This window comes from Hydractinia symbiolongicarpus, chromosome 10 (genome assembly GCF_029227915.1).
Source record: "Hydractinia symbiolongicarpus strain clone_291-10 chromosome 10, HSymV2.1, whole genome shotgun sequence".
NCBI classification, from domain to species: domain Eukaryota; kingdom Metazoa; phylum Cnidaria; class Hydrozoa; order Anthoathecata; family Hydractiniidae; genus Hydractinia; species Hydractinia symbiolongicarpus.
This window is the reverse complement of record NC_079884.1, coordinates 9,002,700-9,023,417: the sequence shown is the minus strand read 5'-3', so window position 1 is coordinate 9,023,417 and position 20,718 is coordinate 9,002,700. Positions and strand designations below refer to the sequence as shown.

The 20,718-nt window shown below is 33.1% G+C and overlaps 1 protein-coding gene across 1 annotated transcript; it reads right to left on the bottom strand.

Annotated features, from left to right (window-relative positions):
* Positions 1-954: 954 nt before the first annotated feature.
* On the bottom strand, positions 955-17,272 carry LOC130612438 (uncharacterized protein C1orf21 homolog). Its single transcript, XM_057433750.1, has 8 exons — positions 17,137-17,272; positions 6,057-6,179; positions 4,329-4,434; positions 3,695-3,783; positions 3,235-3,251; positions 2,949-2,978; positions 2,816-2,873; positions 955-1,782 (listed from the first exon to the last, which is right to left on the bottom strand). Exons 3-8 carry the CDS (start codon positions 4,432-4,434, stop codon positions 1,741-1,743), a joined length of 342 nt encoding a protein of 113 aa, XP_057289733.1. The 5' UTR covers positions 6,057-6,179; positions 17,137-17,272; the 3' UTR covers positions 955-1,740.
* Positions 17,273-20,718: the final 3,446 nt, after the last annotated feature.

Sequence of the window (20,718 nt, the reverse complement as noted above, 5' to 3'; positions counted from 1 at the left end):
ATCCGCGTTATTTCAAAAATACTTCGAATTCTGTGACAGACCAAGTTGAAATGTTGATTTTGTAGATTTTTCTATGTCTATGCACCAGACTGCTGACGCAGCATAGTTCTTATGATATATTTCTTATGATAGAAAAAGGAAGAAGTGTTTTTAACGATGTAATTTTCTTTCTAGGCTCGTCTTCATCCGGCTCCCATGCAACGTGGTCATCGTCTTCTTTGCCAGTAACTTGGCTATAAGCATTCCACTCCTCTTCATCAATTCTGCAAACGGCGTCCAGATGCAAAGCTAATAAGGTAGGGTCTTGATCGAACACGGGATCAATACCATGAAAAGGATCTATCGTCGGTAGCTTACTTAATCTAAGTACAATGACGTCATATATTCCAGCGGTTTTCTATCCATTAATGATATCTTTACCATCGGCTGGTAGTTGTAAAAGGCAATCGTCCAACCAGCATGGAAAGGCTCCAATGTTTCTCTTTTTTATATGGAGGGGGGGGAGCCAAGTGAGGGAAAGTAAGTCAAATTTCGCGAATCGACAGTTTGGAAAGTTTGTACTGAATAAACTTTCGCGAATGGCTATTTTTGAAAGTTTTGCAAGAAAAAGTTTCGCAAAAAAGGCCAAAAAACGCGAAATTCGCGAAAGTTTCTCACGCGAAAGTTTCTTCGAATAAAGTAGTCAGTTTTTTGATACGACATCACGTTTCTTGTCAAGGTTAAGACTCAACGAATAACAGGTGACCAGAAAAAACACGACGCCTTTATTTAAATTGTTTGCAAACAGTTTTAAGTTTTTGTTCCACCGTTTTGCCCTTTTTCCATGTCCAGGAGTGTGTGATGACGTCATTCAAATTATTTTATCCGTGTCATAACATTATTTAGTTTTATTATTTCCAGTGTTCATCAAAAATGCACGCCCAAAAAACATCAACAAAACAAAAAACGATCAAATTCTTTGAAAAAGATATATTTCTCATTAATTATCAGCAAGTAAAATAAAATTTACAGTCTTAAATAATGCTAGTCAAATCATATAAATATAGAACAGAAATAGTAAATAAACAAAAATCTCTTCACCCATTATTTCACATTCGGAAAATACTTTTTATAATACACTATACACTAACGCAGCTACTTCCCTGTATAGTATCTTAGCTACTTTAAGTCTCCCTGTGTAACATCGTAGCTACTTTAAGTCTCCCTGTGTAGCATCGTAGCTACTTTAAGTCTCTCTGAATGACATCGTAGGCACTTTTTTAAGCTTTTTCGGGTAGTCAGATGACTAAGAATACATGACAATATTTATTTCATTGTATAAGTTTGATAATAGGTGCGGCAGAAGGGGAATGTTTACTCAAAAAGTAATTATTCCTACATATAACATTGATAGCAACTGAGTTATGTTTAAAAAATGTTTCCTAATTTAAGTGATTTTGCAGACGCAGAAATTCGGTTCCCTCATTAAGCTGTGTAAACGACTTTCTGCAAAAACTTGTGTGTCATCCGAAAAACTCCGCTACATACAGCAGACAATTTTTACAACCATCTCTTCTGACTTCAAGAAGACATAAACTTAAAAAAGGAAACGCTCCAAAGATTATTAAAAATATACTGGTCATTACACTGCTTTTCTATCCTCCATTTACTGTCCGTGATAAAACGTCAGCAATGAGTGAGGTTATTATATTAACTTCAAAGTTTATTTCATCGTGATTATTTTTTTCTTGCAAAAAAATGTCACCTTGTAGAGAACTCGTCTTCAGATGTGTAGTCCCTTCCCTAAAACATAAGTTATTGACAGGTGTACATGTTTTTTTAATAAGAAACACGAGGCTGACTTACAAAATATGAGAGCAAAAAACAGAAGAAAAAAAGAAAATGAATAATTAACAGAGCTCTTGCTGAAAACCATTTTAGAGTTATAATACACTTGCCTGACTCCTGAGAAATCTCCTTTAATCCTATTCCTGCAGGGAGGGAGAGGAAAAATGCCCTAGCAGGCATACTTTCGTTATTAACGTTATACCGGTAATCCAATGACCCTGGAACTTTTGGTAGTTATGTTTTTATCATTTGGGGAAGACCAAGAAAGGTTCAAGCAGGTAATATGCCACGCAAATTTTTTCAAAGTTTTTTTTTTTATATTTTTCGAATTACTTGACATAAAGATTCATTAAAGCTTTAGATTTGAGGGTCGTAAGTATTTCAAACACTTTACACCCCTTGCTACAAACAGCCATATAAGCCTCAGAGCGTTAAGGTTTTCTAGAAGCTACGCTCAACAAATTTGTGAATTTTTTCGTTTTTTGAGGATTTTGTAGGTTTGGCGCCCTATAAATTTATTTACTTTAATCCAAAACCTAAAACCAAAAGATGCACTAAATAAATGCTACAATTTATTAAACCGACATTTTAAAAAATTCCGGTATTTTTCGCTTACTGGCGCCTCAATAAGTTAATAGAAAATTAGTTAATATATGACATTCAAAATACTTCATTTTAATATTTTTAAGTAAAAAGATATATGCCAAATAATAGAAGTTATGGGGTAGGGCTTTTTGCCCCTTCCCCTCCCCTATACCCAGCACTACACTCGCTACCCTATAAATAGTAAGCATTTCTTTGCAATAGTAATGTTAAAACTAAAGACTAAAACGATTTGGAAAAATCATTGTAATTACTGTTGCAAAAAACATAAGCTCGTGAAAGCCAATAAAATGTGATTTTAACCCGTGCGCAATGACTGGTGTAACAAGCTATTTGCAATAACTTTACCTTACTTCAACCAAAATACTTACAAAAAACCACTTACTGCATTTATCTTTCTTTCCAGCATCTCAAAGAAATCTGTTTGAGATTGTGAGAATGGTCTGAAATAAAGGAATTATTCATACAATAGTCAGAATTTTTTTGAAAATAATTGAACACAGAAGAAAACAACATACTTATTTGGCTTCTTTGCGAACACAGCAGTTCTAAAGAAATAAAAGCAAAAAATAAAATGGTGGTATCAAAAAAATGCCTAATCTGTAACAAAGTCTAAAATTTGTGACTTCTCCGTCTATAAACTAGACGGAAAGTTTCTTACTCAAATAAACAATGAGAAATATTAATTATACCAAGTTTATAATAACAGCATCATCAAATCACTTATAATCTCTCTCTTATTGTCATTTTTGTCGTCACAAAATGAACATCGTAAAAATTAAAAAATAATTATTTAACACCTACCTTTTCTTTGAATCAAACTGAAACGAAAAATAATAGTACTTCACTAATTGCTTAGGTTTTTTATTAAAAAAGCTTTCTAAATTCCAGTAGAAATTAGGCTAACACAACTGCTTATGCGGAGAACTCCAGTAGTAATATGTGTTGAGTACACTTCTATACAATCATGGTGTTTCAATTCGAAAAAAACATGTCTCAGCAGCAACCCCATAAAAAGATTAAAATATATTATTAAAGAATTCAATGGCAGTTTAATATAATCATCTCTCAGCTCCATCTGTTATTGCGAACATTTAAATTTACTGAAAAGTTTTATCAACAAAAGTTAGAAAACATTTAAAAATGTGTGGTAGGATTCATTGAGACTCAACATTAGAATATTTCAGTACTATTTTACATGTATAGTACACACAAAAATTGTACACACGTGTGTACAAACGGTTACTACAAAGTAATGTTATACCTGTGAATCTGATAATTTGCGCTCTTGTGGAAAACCTTTATTGCTGTTTTTATCAGCTGCTTCTGTACATCGACCATTTTTTGTGTCTCCTTAAAAAAATTATCATATAAAGTTGTAATTACAACACAAACACCATCTCATCTTTACCTATTCAATCTAAATAGTTGTACGCTTTACTCAATCAACTTCTGAAACACTGTCTTTGTTTTCTATCTTCAAGCAAGCCTAGTACGCAACAACTTTTTATAACGACACTTTTATCCTCTTCTGAACTTGCTACATTCAAGATCACATATATACCCCTCCTCCCAACACCCAGATTTTTCTTGTTTTATTAAGCATGCTGAGTATATGATTAAAATCATCCATGTATCTTTTCACATCTCTGATAACAATTTCTTCAAGTTATTGTTTTAACTGTATACTTGCTGTTGTAGATATTGTCTGCTTCATAATACAATCATACTGTCTAACACTCCCAATTAAAAGGTAATAGCTCATACATACCTCAAAAACAAAAACAAAAAATGGTGCACTGAATAAGAATCACGACTCAATGACAATGCTTTTAATATTATATAGCTAAAAGTTGTCAAATTTTTTGGCCAAGTTAAAATGACTCTGCACAACTCACCATAAACTTCATCATTTTCAGCATTTTCTTCATCAGCGACAGAATTTTGGTGTTTACTTGACCTGCACCCCATGCCCGATATAAGACAACATGTCAAATCATGCATCTAGAAATTGTTAACATACAATTAACTTCAGGGTTTCAAGCAGATGGTATTCGCTGCAGATTATTCACTTACGTAAATTTCTCTTGAATATTCAAACTCTTCTATAACGCATGATGAGCAAAGTTGTAACAAACAATGGTCTCATCTAACTCATTTTTATATTTTAATGAATTGAATGAATAACACCAATGATTTTTAATGTAATAACCACTGGATTATGTAACTGGTTTTTTTATGTCTAGAAGATTTCTTAGTGGCTTTTAATTTTGTTTATGTTTCTTTCTACATAATAAGCAATGAGTCCTAGAAATTGTAACACATTCACAATAAAATTTTCGTTGACAAATTCACATCACATGTAATTCAAGATAATGAATCAGGTTAAAAAGTCTTAGGTTGTGTTTCTGCGTTGTCGGCAATTCATTTATATTTTATTTATTTATTTAAAAATATTTATACAGGATGAGGACTTCAGTAATTTGCAAATATATACATAAATACAAAAAAAACTGCTATCAAAGTCCGTCCTGTCTGAGAATAAAAATAGAAAAAAGCAGTAAAAACAATAAAAACGATAAAAACAAACAAAAAATTGATCAAATAGAAATGCTACAATATGCAGACAAGGTGACGTAGCACACCCATCTTGGTCAATTCAGTTTGATACAAACTGACATAATATATAATACATCACTGAGATGATCTTATATTTGTAATCCAAGATCAAGCTTTTTATAGTAGCTAGATCTTAAAAATAAATAGCTGTTAAAAATAAGCTGCTAACTTAAGGAAGGACAAACCAGTGTTGTCGACATGTATAATATAGAGTTGTGACATATCAAAAATTATCATGCAGAGTTCATAAATAACCCTACTATCTCTTAGTTTTGCATTATTGACTAGATTTATTCGTTTGATTGTTTCGCATTATACTCCAGACAACAAATATTTCACAAAATTATCGTTTCAATAGAGCATAGTTATTTATATCTTTGCTTGTTTGTTTGATTTTTTGTGTTGTGATTTTAAGTTATTGAGTATATGTATTCTAGCCTTTATCAAATTACATCAGACCAAATCATTATAAAACTAAAAATTAGAACCAGTTAAAAACATGTTTCTTGTAGCTTTGTATCCAAGAACACTGTCAAAGAATGAATAGAAAATTACGTGTAATCTCAAGATGGGCTCAACCTTGCAAAGCAGGGACACAAACTCTGACCAAAACTAAAAGTTAAGGTTAAAAAAAAAATAGTTTTTGCCGTTTTAATTTTTTTTAACGTTGTGTATTTTAAAGATCATGTACTACTACCAACATTATACATTAGCCATATTTCACAGGTCTAAAAATTCCTGATAATAACTGATGTTATAAAAAGTTGCAAGAAAGCTTGATCTTCAGACTCCTTAGTCTGCACTGAGATACGGCTTCACTTTAATTTATTTATTCATTAGTTTAGCACCCTCACAACACCAAGACTGCAGATTAAATCCAGCTTGCAGCCAGGCAGTATATTAGTAATGCACAAAGTAGCTCTACCTCAATTTAATTACAAAGATTGTCCTTTTCGATTTGAAAGAAAGTATATGTTTCTATTGAACAAAAGTAAAGATATTCCTACCTGGTAAAATGGAGGATAAATCTTCTTTTACACTCTACTCCAACATGCAAATATGGTCAAATAATCTTTAAATTTGAAGTTGTAGAATTACAATGTCTTTGTTTTTTTTTAATTTTTGTATTTCTAGAAATTGTAAAGAACAAAGATGGAAGTTAAGAAAAAAACTTGCTGTATCCGAAACACCACAGATTTCCTTGTATATCTTTTAATTAAAAAAATATTTTAACGACTGACTACTTCTAATTTAAATCGCTTCTAAGAAAAAAAATATACATAAAACATAACAATACAGTTAAAAAATAAGATATGATATTAAATACAGATTTCTTTTACACAACGGGTTATATATTACAACTGAAGTTTTTCCACAGAACAAACACCAAAAAGAATTAACAAGAAAAGCACAGTGCGAAATGTATTTTTCAAAAACAAATAATAAATAATGAAAGATATAAACACAAAAGATTTCTTTTAATAACACACTTTAATGAACACTGTTGCTTAGCAACACAGTAAAGCTAAAAAAATATAAAACTTTAAAAAACTAAATACCTTAAAGTTTTTTACAATCATGTATTTTTTTTCTTTGTTGTGATAAAAAATAATAAATGTAACTTGATAGATCAATATATAAAAATTAAAATATTTTTGCAAAATATGTATTAAAAAATTCTTTGACGTGGCTGTATATTACTACGTTACTACATTTACACAAATAAAAACATATACAAAGAATAAAACATGACTTTTTTCTCTTGAAAACAAAAACGTTTTACAAGGCAGGGTGAGCACAAAAATATCGTTGTCTGTGTCAACCCACTCATAGTAGTGAGTTTGTAGCCGTTATTTTTCAAATCAGAGTTTACTTGAAAAGAAGACATATGTTTTATCTTCTAACCAGAGCTGTAAAATGGGTTTTACTGTATTATGCCAGTATATTGTTATGGTGTGTACACAGACCAGATTTCGCATCTTGTGATTGTAAATAATTTAAACATAAATTTCACCTCCAATCTTAGGATTTATAACTATGACACAATATAAGATGTATAAGAAATATTATGCTAAAAAAAACAAAAAAAACAACAGATTCAGATCAAAAATATTTTTTTTTAAGGTTGAAAATAGGACTGATACATTGCACAACACATTTCCTATTCTGGTACTGAAAAGGGGCTTACACATATTCTCTCAGAGTTACAGAAACTATACATTACAATAAAATAATTACTTAGCCTGACCGCCCGAGCACAAAAAAGATTAATTATGATGCAAAATAAGCAGTGAGGGAAAGGCAAAATATAAATAACAAATCAAAACGACCTACCAGGTTTTCTGATGCCAAAATATTTTAAACAAGTACAAAAAAGTTTTAGAATTTGTTTTACCATTTTTTTTTCTTTATGAAAATGTTTTACAATGATTTTAGTCTTTTAGGTAACATTGCATAGAGACACAAATAATCCCTACATACACAAACACTTAAACTCGTCGAAAAACACCCTAAAGGTTTCAGCAAATCCCAGGAATTAGATTACCATCTTTGTTTTTAGTGACAATAAAATTATTAAGGGGAGGAATAAACACTGCACTGCAATATACAAAAGTACATAATTTTTCATGTCATGTTTTTAGGTTCCTTGAATATTTTATATCAAAAACTGGAACAAAATTATAAAAAAAATGTATACAAAAAACATAATAGAGGAGAAACCTCCTGCATTTATATCTTGATCAATTTTCATTTAGGACTTATCAAAAAATATACTATAGAATATAGAAAACATTTTGGCAGGTAAATCTAACATTCAGGATATTAACTATTAACTCTATTTTGTCCGTAAGATGGACGATTTCCAATTGAAAATACTATAATTTCCTAATCATCGATTCTTTGTACAATTTTAACTTGATGCGAGTTTGGCCATATCATCAGTCTTCAGTCCGATAAGGTATGTTTGTCCACAAAGAAATTAAAAATAGTAGCAATAGTATATCACTAGTCGTTAGCCCATGGAAAATCCACAGGTTCGCCCGTCCTTTTTATACCGCATTACGTGCTTCTCGCTATTGCGCAGCTAAGCTACCATTTGCGTGACAGACAGACAGACAGACAGACAGACAGACAGACAGACAGACAGACAGACAGACAGACAGACAGACAGACAGACAGACAGACAGACAGACAGACAGACAGACAGACAGACAGACAGACAGACATATACGGGCATTATAATATAGACAATAATGACTTGAAATCTTAAATCAATGTTAGAAAGAATTAACTTTGGGTGAGCTGTTGCTGAATAGAATAGAATTTTAAAATTTACCCTCTATGCCACCATTGGTCATCTCTGAAAGTCTCTCACAGTAATTGCCAATTGGGGCCTTAACCGTAACAAGTGCGGATTTCTAGCAAACTCCCTAACTGACATAATCCCCATTCACAAAAAAAATTTCAAGTAAAAGAAAAAACATTAGACTTAACATCCCAAACTTACCATACAAACAAAAGAAATTATTGTCTTACGTCCTTTTTACAGAATTTCAAAGGCCATATTGAGAGAAATTAGTAAATTTTAGATGTACTTACCAGTAAACATCAAAAATAAAATCTTTAACTCAAGATAACCCTAAATATGTTATATCCTACTGAACAACGGTATATCTTGCAAAAAATTGTGGAAATTTAATAAACATCTGTCACAAGCAATAACATTTTTTTTCTGACTTGGTTCACTTTTTTATAACATACTTCCAGCCTGAACAATACATTTGTTGTGATGTGAAGGTGTCAAATCTGGTAAATATATATAAATAATAAATAATATATAAATATGTATAAATAACACCACACTCAAAATATTAACAAAACTGATATTATAAAAAGACGGATTGATGTTTTAGTTAAAACACTGTTTGTGCAGAAGATATTAACAAAAAGAAACATGAAGTGGTTATCCTGCCAATTCTCCTATCATGAAATATCCTTTTTAAAGCCATTTCCCTTGACTTCCTAAATAGCTATTGCAAAAAGATTGAATAATTAAAAGACATTATATGGGGTATTTGCTCATGTCAGGGCATCATAAACAACTAGCATATCACAGTTGGTACACCTCCCTTAAATATTCATATCCCAACACATTGCTAGAAGGAATAAGGTAGAGCTTTAAATGATTAATAAAAACACATGTTTAAACTTTCCTTCTTTCTTTACAATACTTGCAAAAACTACTTTTTTGGTTATGGCTTCCTTTTTTACTTATTTAATTGTTTTGTTTTTCATCTCAATTTTATAGTAATCACCTTAAATACTTTACAGAACATGCACACATAATTATGTAATTAAAAGTACAATGTTCCACTCATTAATAATTAGCTTTTGGTTTCTAATCCATTTTCAAGAATTAATGATTTTTTTTTTACTTTAAACATTATTGTAATTATTTTTGAAAGGCTAAAAGAGGCAATGATCATAAATCTGCCTGCATTACCAAAATGGTGTTGGAATTGGTAACAGAGTAGCCTCTTATTGTTCAGAAGGAATAACTTATGTTACATATAATTGTAAAAATGTCTAGGCTTTCTAATTTTGGGAATTCTACTTTCAAATTTGCTTCTTTTAAATCCTAAAAGAACATAGGAATCATAGTTTTAATGTATATATCCTAAATTAGGCATGCCACTTTGGCGTTTAAAACTCAACAAAGCCATCGTCAACCCCATAGTTTTTATATAAAAGAATTAGGCTAGTGTTCTAAGTTTTTTTTCCAACTCACTTTTTAAATGACTATAGATTTTGTTTCTAATCAGGCTAATAAGAGAATTATTGAACTTTTTGTGCACAGATTTCACACTGTGAAAGTCAATTAATAGTTGAGTGAAGTAAGCATTGATAATCCACTCATCCACAGTGCCCAGCTACACATTTTGTGGCAAGTGAAAATTAAAAGACTAGCTGGGATAGTTACTAGAAAAACAAAATAAGTAAATTCTCACAACACCCTGCATACTGAGGCAGTTACCTTAGTCCTATCTTTGTTCTCCCAAATGTGATTAGGAAATTAGACTACGAATTTGTAAAGTAAGTATCAAAAGCTATCTTGATCTTAATACACATAGCTGCAGAATTGACAAGGCATCCACATCAGAGTTTTGTAGCATTCCAGGTTTCACCATTATAAGATTAAATAAATTGGACTAGCAATTGTTAATGGAAATATATTCTTCTTTCAAATAAACTGCAAACACAAAAGTTGTGAGACATTAGACATTATATAAAACTAAAAGAGAGGTGTAATTTGCATTATGACACAATCCTGTAGCAATGGTAAAATAGTCTATATTAAAACATAAGCCGCTGAGTTAGTGTTTCCACAACAAACATATTAATGGTAAGAATGGCAGGTTTTCAAATATGTGTCGGCATAAGTTAAGATCTATTTGTTATACACCACACTCTTCCTGGCACATGTCCAGAGCTTCTATTGTCAAGTTCTTACTTAAATTTCAAAAAGTAAAACCTTGTTTTACAACTCCCTATAATGCGACTTCAATTTAATTAGTTGTTCTACGGGCCTGACTGACCCTAAATCTCACAAGAACAAAAAAATAATATCAAGCAAAAAAGTTTTAAAGAAAAAAAAAGGAAAAAAACAAATTCTCATCCCATCTCAAGATAATCAATGATGTTTTTTTTTGTTGGTTGAATGTCAACAAGGTGAATCAACTTTACTTTACTTAGGACCACTGTGGTTAAGGCCACTGGAAGTTTTTTTGTTTATGGTATTTTGTTGAGATAAAACTAAAATCATTAAAATCGTGATGCGCTAATTTTGTAATCACAAAAATAGTTACGTGCTTAAGCAGAAGTTTTTAAATTTTTATGTGATTTATAACAAAAATTAGCTACTTTTGCTAAAATAGTTATAATACAAGCAAAAAACAAGTCGTAACGCCCTCCTTCGTTGTGATTAACATATATATTTAAAATTACGCTAAGCTGTCGATACTATTACTATACAGTCGATACCATTTAGAAAAAATAATTAAAACAAGATAGAATATGCTTGTCGTAACACCCTCCTTCGTTATGAATTTTAAAAAAAATGATTTTACTGCTGCGAAAGACTTTGAATACTCTCAACTAAACATCTATAATCTGTAAAACAATTTGCACTTAAATTTAGATTTTGCCACAAAACTGCGCAACAAATATTAAAAGAACACTAAAATTGTTTGTTTTATTATTCTAAGTAGGAGAAGAAAACTTGCTGTATAAGTCTCGAAACAGCGCAAGTATAACCTGCTGTAAAACTTTCAAAACAATACAAGTATATTCTGTACAACTTTCAAAATGACACAAGAAAAATTCTTGCTGCATAACTTTTAAAAACAAGTTTTTGAGCATGCAAGTATTTTTATCTTTTCACCTTGAGAACTCGTTTCTATTCTTTAATGAGGCAAATTATTTTTATTTTTTAACACCCTCCTCTGTTGTTATTTTTATTTTTCGTTTGTTGTTCCGACCATACATTCTCAATAAAATTATTTTTATTTCGCAGATCGACCGACCATAAGCTACTATCAACTTCGCCCGTAGAACAACTAATTAAATTGGAGTGGCCTAAGAAAAATTCAAAAAGTGCTTAAACTGTTCTTGAAAGTAAACCCTTATTAATTGATGTTTATTTGGTTGACTGAAATCTTAGTTACTATTTGTTGGTTGCGCATTATCAGATTGTGATAGATGGATAGATGTGCCTATTTTACATGGCTAGTCTCAAAATATCGAGGGATATACCCTGTCTATTATTTCTAGGAGGGGCCATGGCTTATATGGAGAGTCCTAGAGTATTTAATGCTCATTTTGAGCTACGCAGACCCAATCAGGGTCGCACTCTACTAGACAACTCCTGGCAACATCAAATGGCCCACATAGGGTGCCATCTCTCCAATTTCCCTCACATGGCTTGGGTTAACCTGGGGCTAAGGTAACATTCACTCGCCCATGTTGAATCACCGTTAAAGGGGAATAAGCCTCAAATTAAACAGCATTATTTCGGTTAACATTATGTTCATTTCTCAAATTCTGTTTAAAAATTTGAAAAATAAATATTATTTGGATTGACTTTAATATAAAAGTTTCTCCTTCTAAGAGCGAACGGTAAGCGCCATTTAAATTTTCTGAGGCCACGGCTGATTCTGGAGACTGTTATGTATCTTACGCTGAAGAAGCATAAGCTTGCACTGAGTGCAAGCAGCGAGTTATGGAAAATTTAAGCTCCTGCTCTGACTCCCCTATTTCTAGAATATTCAAGTGACTCTAGTGAAATGTCAGTAACAGGATTTTACATGAATAAGCCTGAATACTCCAAACAAGAACTTGAAAAAGTGACTTATGAATCTAGTGATAGCTAATAAAAAGACGAATTAAATTCGAGCAGACTTAAAAATTTGCATTGCTGTACCTGTACATGTTGTGTTATTTCAATTCCTTCACTCTTGTGGAATGCAAGTGTTGCCAAGAATTTTCAAACTTATTGAATGACAATTTGAATAATACCAAGTGCATTACGAAGGAAAAGGATTTTGAAATTTTATGTTGGAACTGCACAATGTTAGAGACAGCCAGCATACAACATAGATGATACCAGAAAAATATAAGAAACTCTCTACATATACTAAAACATGTTTCTTGTAAATATTTTCAAAGACCATATTTCTCATAGTCACACCAAAATAAAACATTTTTCGTAACTTCTTATCTTCTCACTTTTCGCTTCATAATCTTACAGGTCCTCACGCTATGAAAATACACACCATCGCAGATTATTTAATTAAATTAAAAATAATTTCATTCCTTGAATATCAAATAAAAAAGAAGAAGAGCCCATGTGCCTCAAATAACAATTTGTTTCAAAAAAGTTTTGATGAATGAATAATTTCAATAATTTTATCCTGGTTTAACACTATAACCTAAACTTTGATTCCTTGTACAGAAATGAGGTACACCAGTTACTGACAGTACATGGCCTGGGTACATTAATATGAAAGGCTTGGAAAAGGATGCGCGTGGTGATTCCAGCTTGTATTGTGCAAAAAATAAGGGAAGAATTCTAAAAAAGACAAGACAAAGAGATCAAAAAAATGAAGTGAGCGTAATACATCGCAGATATTGTTTTGATTATAACATGGCGATAACTGCTGTCAACTTTTATGCTAGAAAAGGAATGTAAATTCATAGAATTTCAATTTTTTTATATACCATCAAAATATGTAGGGTTTGTAAAAGATATTTATAAAGAAAAAAAATTGGGGCTTAATTCCCCTTTAAGAGGAAACGAACCCTTCTCTCCCGCACAGAGTACGAGAGCTATAACCACTAATCTACGACGCCACGCGAGTTAATAATATGATGAATTGAAAATCTTCTACTTTTAAAAATCAAGTTTGGGGGAATTTGGGGATGTCAGGCTTCTTTTGTCAGGAAAATGGGATGAAGATGCATTTGCTTCATTATAACGAATAAGTTGCACAATAGCAGGTAGTAGGCATTTCCACAAGATTTGCTCAGACGTAGGTAAATCCATGAGAGCCATTGAGATGTAGGCGTTTCTACGGAATTCGCGGAGATGTAGGCAATTCCCCAAGAATTGATAAGATGTAGGTATTCCCATGAAATTCGCTGAGATGTAGGCAGTTTAAAAGAGTTGCTGAGATGTAGGCATTTTCACAAGATTTGCTGAGATGTAGGTAATTCTACGATAGTCACTGAGATGTAGGGTTGCATTTCCAGGAGGTGTTTTCATGAGAGACGGCCAAGGTGAGTTACCGTTTCCACAAGAGGCGCAGGTGTTTTAAGGAGAGACACCCCAAGTAAGTTAGCGTTTCCACAAGAGATGCAGGTGTATCCACGTGAGACACCTATGGTCGGAGATGCATACGTTTCAACTATATACCTCTTAAGGGTAAGGCTAGACATACACGCATCTAGTTTGAGGCTCACCTGACATCCTCTTCTTTCACCCAAACTCAAGTGTAGTTAACATGAAACAAGTTGGTATTTCACAACCATAAAAATTAGGAATTAATGATTTTAGCACACTGTAACACGAAAAATGCGCCAGATATATTCATTACATTCATAAAGTGTTGCAATTGTGGTAAAGAGAAAGGACAAGGTCTCTAGACATTGATGTTTCTGTGTAATAAACATTGAAATATGCTTTTTTTATTAGAAAAATGTCAGTTCAAATGCAAATAAACAGGATGTAACTTTAAAAAGAAAGTAAAAGAAACTGAAACTAAAACAGTATGAGGTAAATTAAATGTCTAACTTGAAGCAGCTAAAAAGAAACAACCCCACCCTTTTTAGGACCCCCTCCCCCTATTTTGCTCAACCCTACCTTTTTACTGAGAAATTCCCCCATTTTTACTAAACTTTAAAAAGACAACCTTCCTTTTTTTATTAAGGATGGGGGAGGAGTGGGTGTGACTTATATCCAATGTAGCAATCCCAAGGGATCCGATACCTGGCAGGCCTTTTCAGGAAAATTTTAATACGTGTGTGCCAAAAAGCACGCCTCAAGTATTTTAGGTGTGTTTTTGGGTGTGTTGCACTGGTTAACTTCTTATAAAATTTGTCATTTTGCAGGTGCTATCAATAACACGCCTAAGCCATTTTGCGTGTGTGTGGAGGTGTGCGCGTGCTATTGCACGTCTCTCCTGAAAAGGCCTGACCTGGATAATGGGATCCCTGGTTTTTACATGGTGCATGAAAAATAACAGGCGATCATTGCAATGATTAAAGGTTTAACAATAGATATACAGTACAGTCCAAATGTAACCTTCCGCGTACGCGCAACTCACACAAATAATTACTTTCATATTAGACTATTGTCTTTTAGATAAAATAATTACACTACTGGAATCAGGACACCTAACATCGTGAGCGTGTATCATGCGCTTGTATTTTTATTAGAATTGGATTTTAGAAATAAGGTGACTCCAACTTAATTACTTGTTCTATGCGCGAAGTAGATAGTAGTTTACGGTCTGTCAGAATGTATGGTTGGAACTACAACAAGAAAAATTAATGAAAAAATAAAAACGGAGGAGGGTGTTATGACAACCATTTTTATCTACGTATTTTCGCAAACGCACGCAGTTTATATTTTTTAATTGCAAAGGAAAAATAATAATAGTTTGTCTCACCAAGAAAATGTGAGGTGAAAACATAAAAATACTTGCATGCTCAAAAACTTGTTTTTAAAAGTTATGCAATAAGAAATCTTCTTGCGTTGTTTTGAAGTTATACAACAAGAATTATTTTTGTGCTGTTGTGAAAGTTGTACAGAATATAATTGTATTGCTTTGAAAGTTATATATGCAGCAAGTTATATCTGGGCTGTTTCAAAATTAATACAGCAAGTTATTCTTCTCTACTTAAAATAAACAAACAATTAAACAAAAAATAAGGAGAGAATTTTAAAAAAAACAAGACAAAGGGATCAAAAAATTGAAATGAGCGTAAAACATATACATCACAGATATTGTTTTGATTTCAACATGGCGATTACTGCTGTCAACTTTTATGCTAGAAAAGGGATGTAAATTCAAAGAATCATTTTTTTATATATCATCAAAATATGTAGGGTTTGTAAAAGATATTTCCAAAGAAAAAAAATTTGGGCTTAATTCCCCTTTAAGAGGAAACGAACCATTGTCTCCCGCACAGAGTACGAGTGCATTTTTATAGGGAAATCTAACTTCAAATGCAAATTCTTTTTACGGACTATGGTTTAGTTGACAATATTTGAAGTCTTTAGCAGTGTTAAAATCATTTATTTAAAGTTCGTAACGGAGGAGGGTGTCACGACAAGTGTATTTCACCTTATTGTATTCAAAGTTTTTTTGTAATACAGTTTGAAAGATAAAAAAACATGCATAAAAACATTTTTAAAATAATATTTACTTGCGCTAATACTAATATTTTATTTTCAATGAGTTTTAACAATAAAACTTGCAGTTATAAGAAAATAATTACAGTATTGTTTTATCACGAAGCTCTTGTTAAATCACTAGCAACATAGCTCTCGCTAAGATCATTAAAGTAATTATAATAAACAAAAGATAAAAGGACTTCCAACTTATAGGAAAAGGCGTTGTATAGCCCATATGCGGAAGCTTACATTTGGACAAAGGTCAACAACACTGAACTTCCAAGATGGGATCCATGTTGGTTTTGAGGACAAAATACAGACACAGCAAGGGAAAATTCATATTGTATCAGTAACTGTAGTGCTAAAAGCATAAAAGAGCTATAGACAGCTGTCATTGTGATGCGCGTTGTTTATAATCCCCAGACCTTTTACGCAAATCAACAGGCAAAAAAATGCAGCCTGTCGACCAGTCCATTCCAACCTTTCTTTTTTTAGTTAGAGGCATCTTTTGATCCTGAAATTAGAATATAGCTATATAGCTTGATGCATTAGTTTAGATTTAAATCATATGTCAGTAAAAAGATGCTAGTAGCCACAGTACGAAAATTTTAACCATAATTTGACTTTCTTCACCCATAAAGGTCTGCATTTTTTTGCCTGTTGATTTTTCTGATTTTTTCCATGATGCACACGCATGCAGAATCCCGTAAAAATGCAAACATTAAAACTTATCTATACAATTAGCCATACAGGCTAAGAGGTTTTAAGAGGTCTTTTTTAGGTTCAAATATTCATACTTTTCCATAACATTGATTTTTTTTTTAATAATATGGACAATTTATCTGAGATTATTATTCTTTTTACAGAATATAAAAATTTTATTTCGTTCTTGAGATATCCTGTTTTAACTGAGAGGGTAATTCGAATTATTTTTTCGTAACATTTTTGTCCGCTTCAAAACAGCTGTGCCACAGCGATCTATTTAGCTAGCTATAGTTTCATAGCATTTTCTATTTCAGAAAAATAAAAAACAAAAAAACACAACAACTCCCAGTCAGCGCTCTACTACACACTAGCCAGCAACGGTAAGTGGTGTCATAGATATGGCACTGACACGCGTTTTACGAGCTTACCTTTTAATTAACTCAAGCATTGAAAATTATAGTTCATTTTCTCAACCAATCCTTCTCGTTACTTTGGCTAGCATTTTGTTTAGCATTTCGTGAATTTCCTGGAACCGTCCCCTGGGTGATGTAATTTTGAGATTCTAATAAACGTATCAACAGTCACAAAATATTAAATTCAATTTACTTCGTGCGAAATACTCGAAGAAGTGCTCTTCGTCTTTCTATTTTTATTTTTCGCCAATTAAAACATGTACTTTTTTATTTATTTAGAAACGTTCTGCTGTTACGAGCAGGTCCCGTCGGAACATTTAGCCATGAAGTTGTTATCAACCTCATTTCCATCAAGCTTTTTTCTCTTTCTGACAGAACCCCGGAACTTTTTCTTCTCGTCGTTCGAGATTGTCAACAAATCTGATCTCTAGATTTACAATTCTATTCCTGCTCATTCCACCTCTTTCGTTTGGGAGATGGAAACATCATTTTCTACTACAAAGATATTTTTGGGTGTTGTTTTTTCAATGCACTGTCACCTGTTTAATAGCAATCTACCTGAGTTAAATAGTGTGTGTTAAAAAACCATATCATTTGTTGCATAGGCGTATCAAATCATACAACGTGAGAAGATCCTTTAGCGATCCTTCTCCGCGCAATTTTATCTTTTTTAAATTGATGTTTTTACATCGATTTTGTTCAATGCGTTTTCCGGCAACCTAGGGGGGTTAATAAAAAAATGCTTCCTACAACATTGAGTTTAATGTAGGGGTGTTCACAAAAATGTACAATTTCCAATTGTAACTTTCCACTGCTATACTAATTTGTAGACGCAGCACGTTCTTTACACGCTCGTTGACCACCCTTACTAGGAAATACACTGTAAGTGACCAATTAAGCGCTTCAGGGGCTATTTTATCTAGCAATCTTATAAATGGGCGCTTACTGGAACTGGGCGTTTTCTCAAGCACTGGGCGTTTATTGAAAATATCTTGAAATATAATTTTTAATCTTGTTTTTCGGCCTTTTTCTTGTTTTCTAATATGAACTCATGCTGATAGTAATTATTATTGTTTTGGTTGTTTTAAAAATATGTTAACACTTACCTGTTAACAAATACTTTCAAATAAGCGCGGTTATTTGTGCACCGGGACTATTGAAAATATTTAACTTAAGGGCTGGCGCTTCTTCGGACTGCAGAAAAATTAGAGTCGGTAGATTATAGCTGCACGTAACCAAAATAAGACTCGTGGCTATTAATATAATATCTCGAATTCGCGCTTTCCTCCAAGGTCAGATATCAGAAAGCGAACAAAAAGGTTGTGAATGTAGTAGAGCCATCATCAAAATAGGAAGGGCCGCAACTATTGTGTACAAGCCTATTTGGAAGAGTGTAAATATAAGGAGGTTGAAAATTATAGTGTTTTCTATCTTAGTGAGTCCGATGATACCGAGGGGTGCGATACGATCTATTAAGGTAGTTGACTAACTGCGTTATTATAAATGACACAGTTAAAAGGAGCTAAGGAAACAAGCTAAGGACCAAGGTATAAAGAGTTATTCAGGGCTGAATAAGGATGATCTCAACTTTGCGCTGCAGGGTAAGTCAGTACTGAAAAAACTACGTAAAAATCAAGCAAGTGTTGAAACCTAGACTGGTTTTTCGCCATGTAACGAGCGCGGACTTTGGGTTTTAATTATACAATTGAGCTTTAAAGCTGAAACAGAGCAGTGCAAGGTGATCTACAATGGTGATATAGAGATCGATGCGGATACTGGGGAGTGCTAGGATACGAGGCTGACTATGGGAGATAATGATTTGGAATGGTTATACCATCAGAAATACTCTGGTGGATCTTCATAGGCTATATAACATTGACAGGTGGGGTATCGGAAGTGCGGTCGATTTGCTGTAAAAATCCTGCTTTTCTTGTTTCCTACCTTCAGCTAAGATGGCTTCACGTTGCTCGGCAGTGATGGTTTCTTCAACACGCTTTGATTTTATTCTAATCTGTTCTCTCAAATTACGGTAGTGTTCAAGTTTTTTTAGGATAAAATGATATTCCTCATGCAAATTCCAATCCCCCCTGTAGTGATGGTTACAACTGAAGTGACTTCAAAGACAGTGATTACAGTGACTACAGAAGTATCACTTATTGTAGCTGTAGTTGCACAACGCTTGCATCGCTTGTTAAGGTTGTCTCTGTAGCTCACTTCTGATCGTAGAATTTTTTGATCTCTTCAATCTTTTTTAATCTATAGACCTGACTTTTATCCTGCAAAGTATCGTCCTCAGGCACACTTGGCGGTAAGATTGGATTTAATTTTATTCTATCATCCATCTTCTTTATTCTATAAGCAACTGCATCGTTAATCCTGTAAACGCTACATTTTCAGAGTGATATTGATCGGTCAGCAGGAACTCGAGCATAGGAAGGTATACTGGAGTGTCGTAATTCCAGGTGAGCATATCTCCCCAATTATCTAACTCTTTGGTGGGCAGCATCGAGAGAATTTTCGATTTTTTACCATTGAACAAGCAATCATTCTCATCTAACTGAGGGCATGTAAGACTTAATCTCTGATAAACTTCGATCATGTAGTATACATCATATTCGCCCTTCGTATAGTACTTTCTACTGGGTGAATAGGGTAATCTCATAAGCTTTTGAAGTTTCTCGGTAATAGCAACTTTAAGTCCATTCTTTACACGAAGTCTGCAATACCCATTATTCAACACAAATACCTCTGCCTTTCCATTAGCCTGCTTGTTGATTATACTTGCAATATCCTCGACTTTGTACAAACCTTTAACGATTCAAATCCGGGCATCGGGCTGATCAAATACCACCTTCTGATCAGGTCCCACCTTTATTATCATTACCAAGATTAAGCCAGCCGTCTCGAATACTGATCGATTTTAAAGCGATCCTTGTATCCTGCCTTAGGGAATCATAAAAATAGTCGGGTTAACAATTCGGTCATAAAGAGTTGCTTCATGTTTATTTTATTATAAAAAGAAACATGAATATATATTCCTTTAACCCCAAAGCAAAACATAAATCAAACAGGAGAGAATGGCCTCTTATCACAAACCTTGAACATCAGTATCTGTACATATCAACGGAATCGCATATCCCTGTAGTATTCCCCGAGTTTAGCAAGTATCCCATCAAAGTTCCAACGACTTACCTTAACGATCCCGTTTGGATTGGATGGGATGGACAAGCATTGGAGCACTGGAACATCCAGGTTAATTGTGCAGCTCATTGCGCAACGACAGCATCAGGCATATCTGTTAAATATATAACAGGATCTTTACCCCTTGCCAACTCTATCTTTAAATTTTACGTCTACTGAATAAAAGTGCCCATGCCTTTTGACGATGGGTTTAGTCAATACAAGAATCCTTATTCAACATCTGGATACGCGCAAGTATGTCGTGAATACGGTGCAGATCTCCATGGTCTGTATAAATTTAAAGCAATAGGTGCTTCAATAACCAACGGTGAATGGTGACAACAAGTTGATGGGGATAACGCAAAGTTTATCATGCCAACAAGCCAGAGTCTTACATCAAAAGGTTTGACCAAAATT

Excerpts from the sequence above, each read along its gene's own strand:
- LOC130612438 (XM_057433750.1), bottom strand. The coding sequence starts at position 4,434 with ATGCATGATTTGACATGTTGTCTTATATCGGGCATGGGGTGCAGGTCA. Across the intron at positions 2,874-2,948 it reads TTCGCAAAGAAGCCAAATAA|ACCATTCTCACAATCTCAAA; the intron begins GTATGTTGTTTT and ends CCTTTATTTCAG. Across the intron at positions 1,783-2,815 it reads TGGAAAGAAAGATAAATGCA|GGAAGGGACTACACATCTGA; the intron begins GTAAGTGGTTTT and ends CTTATGTTTTAG.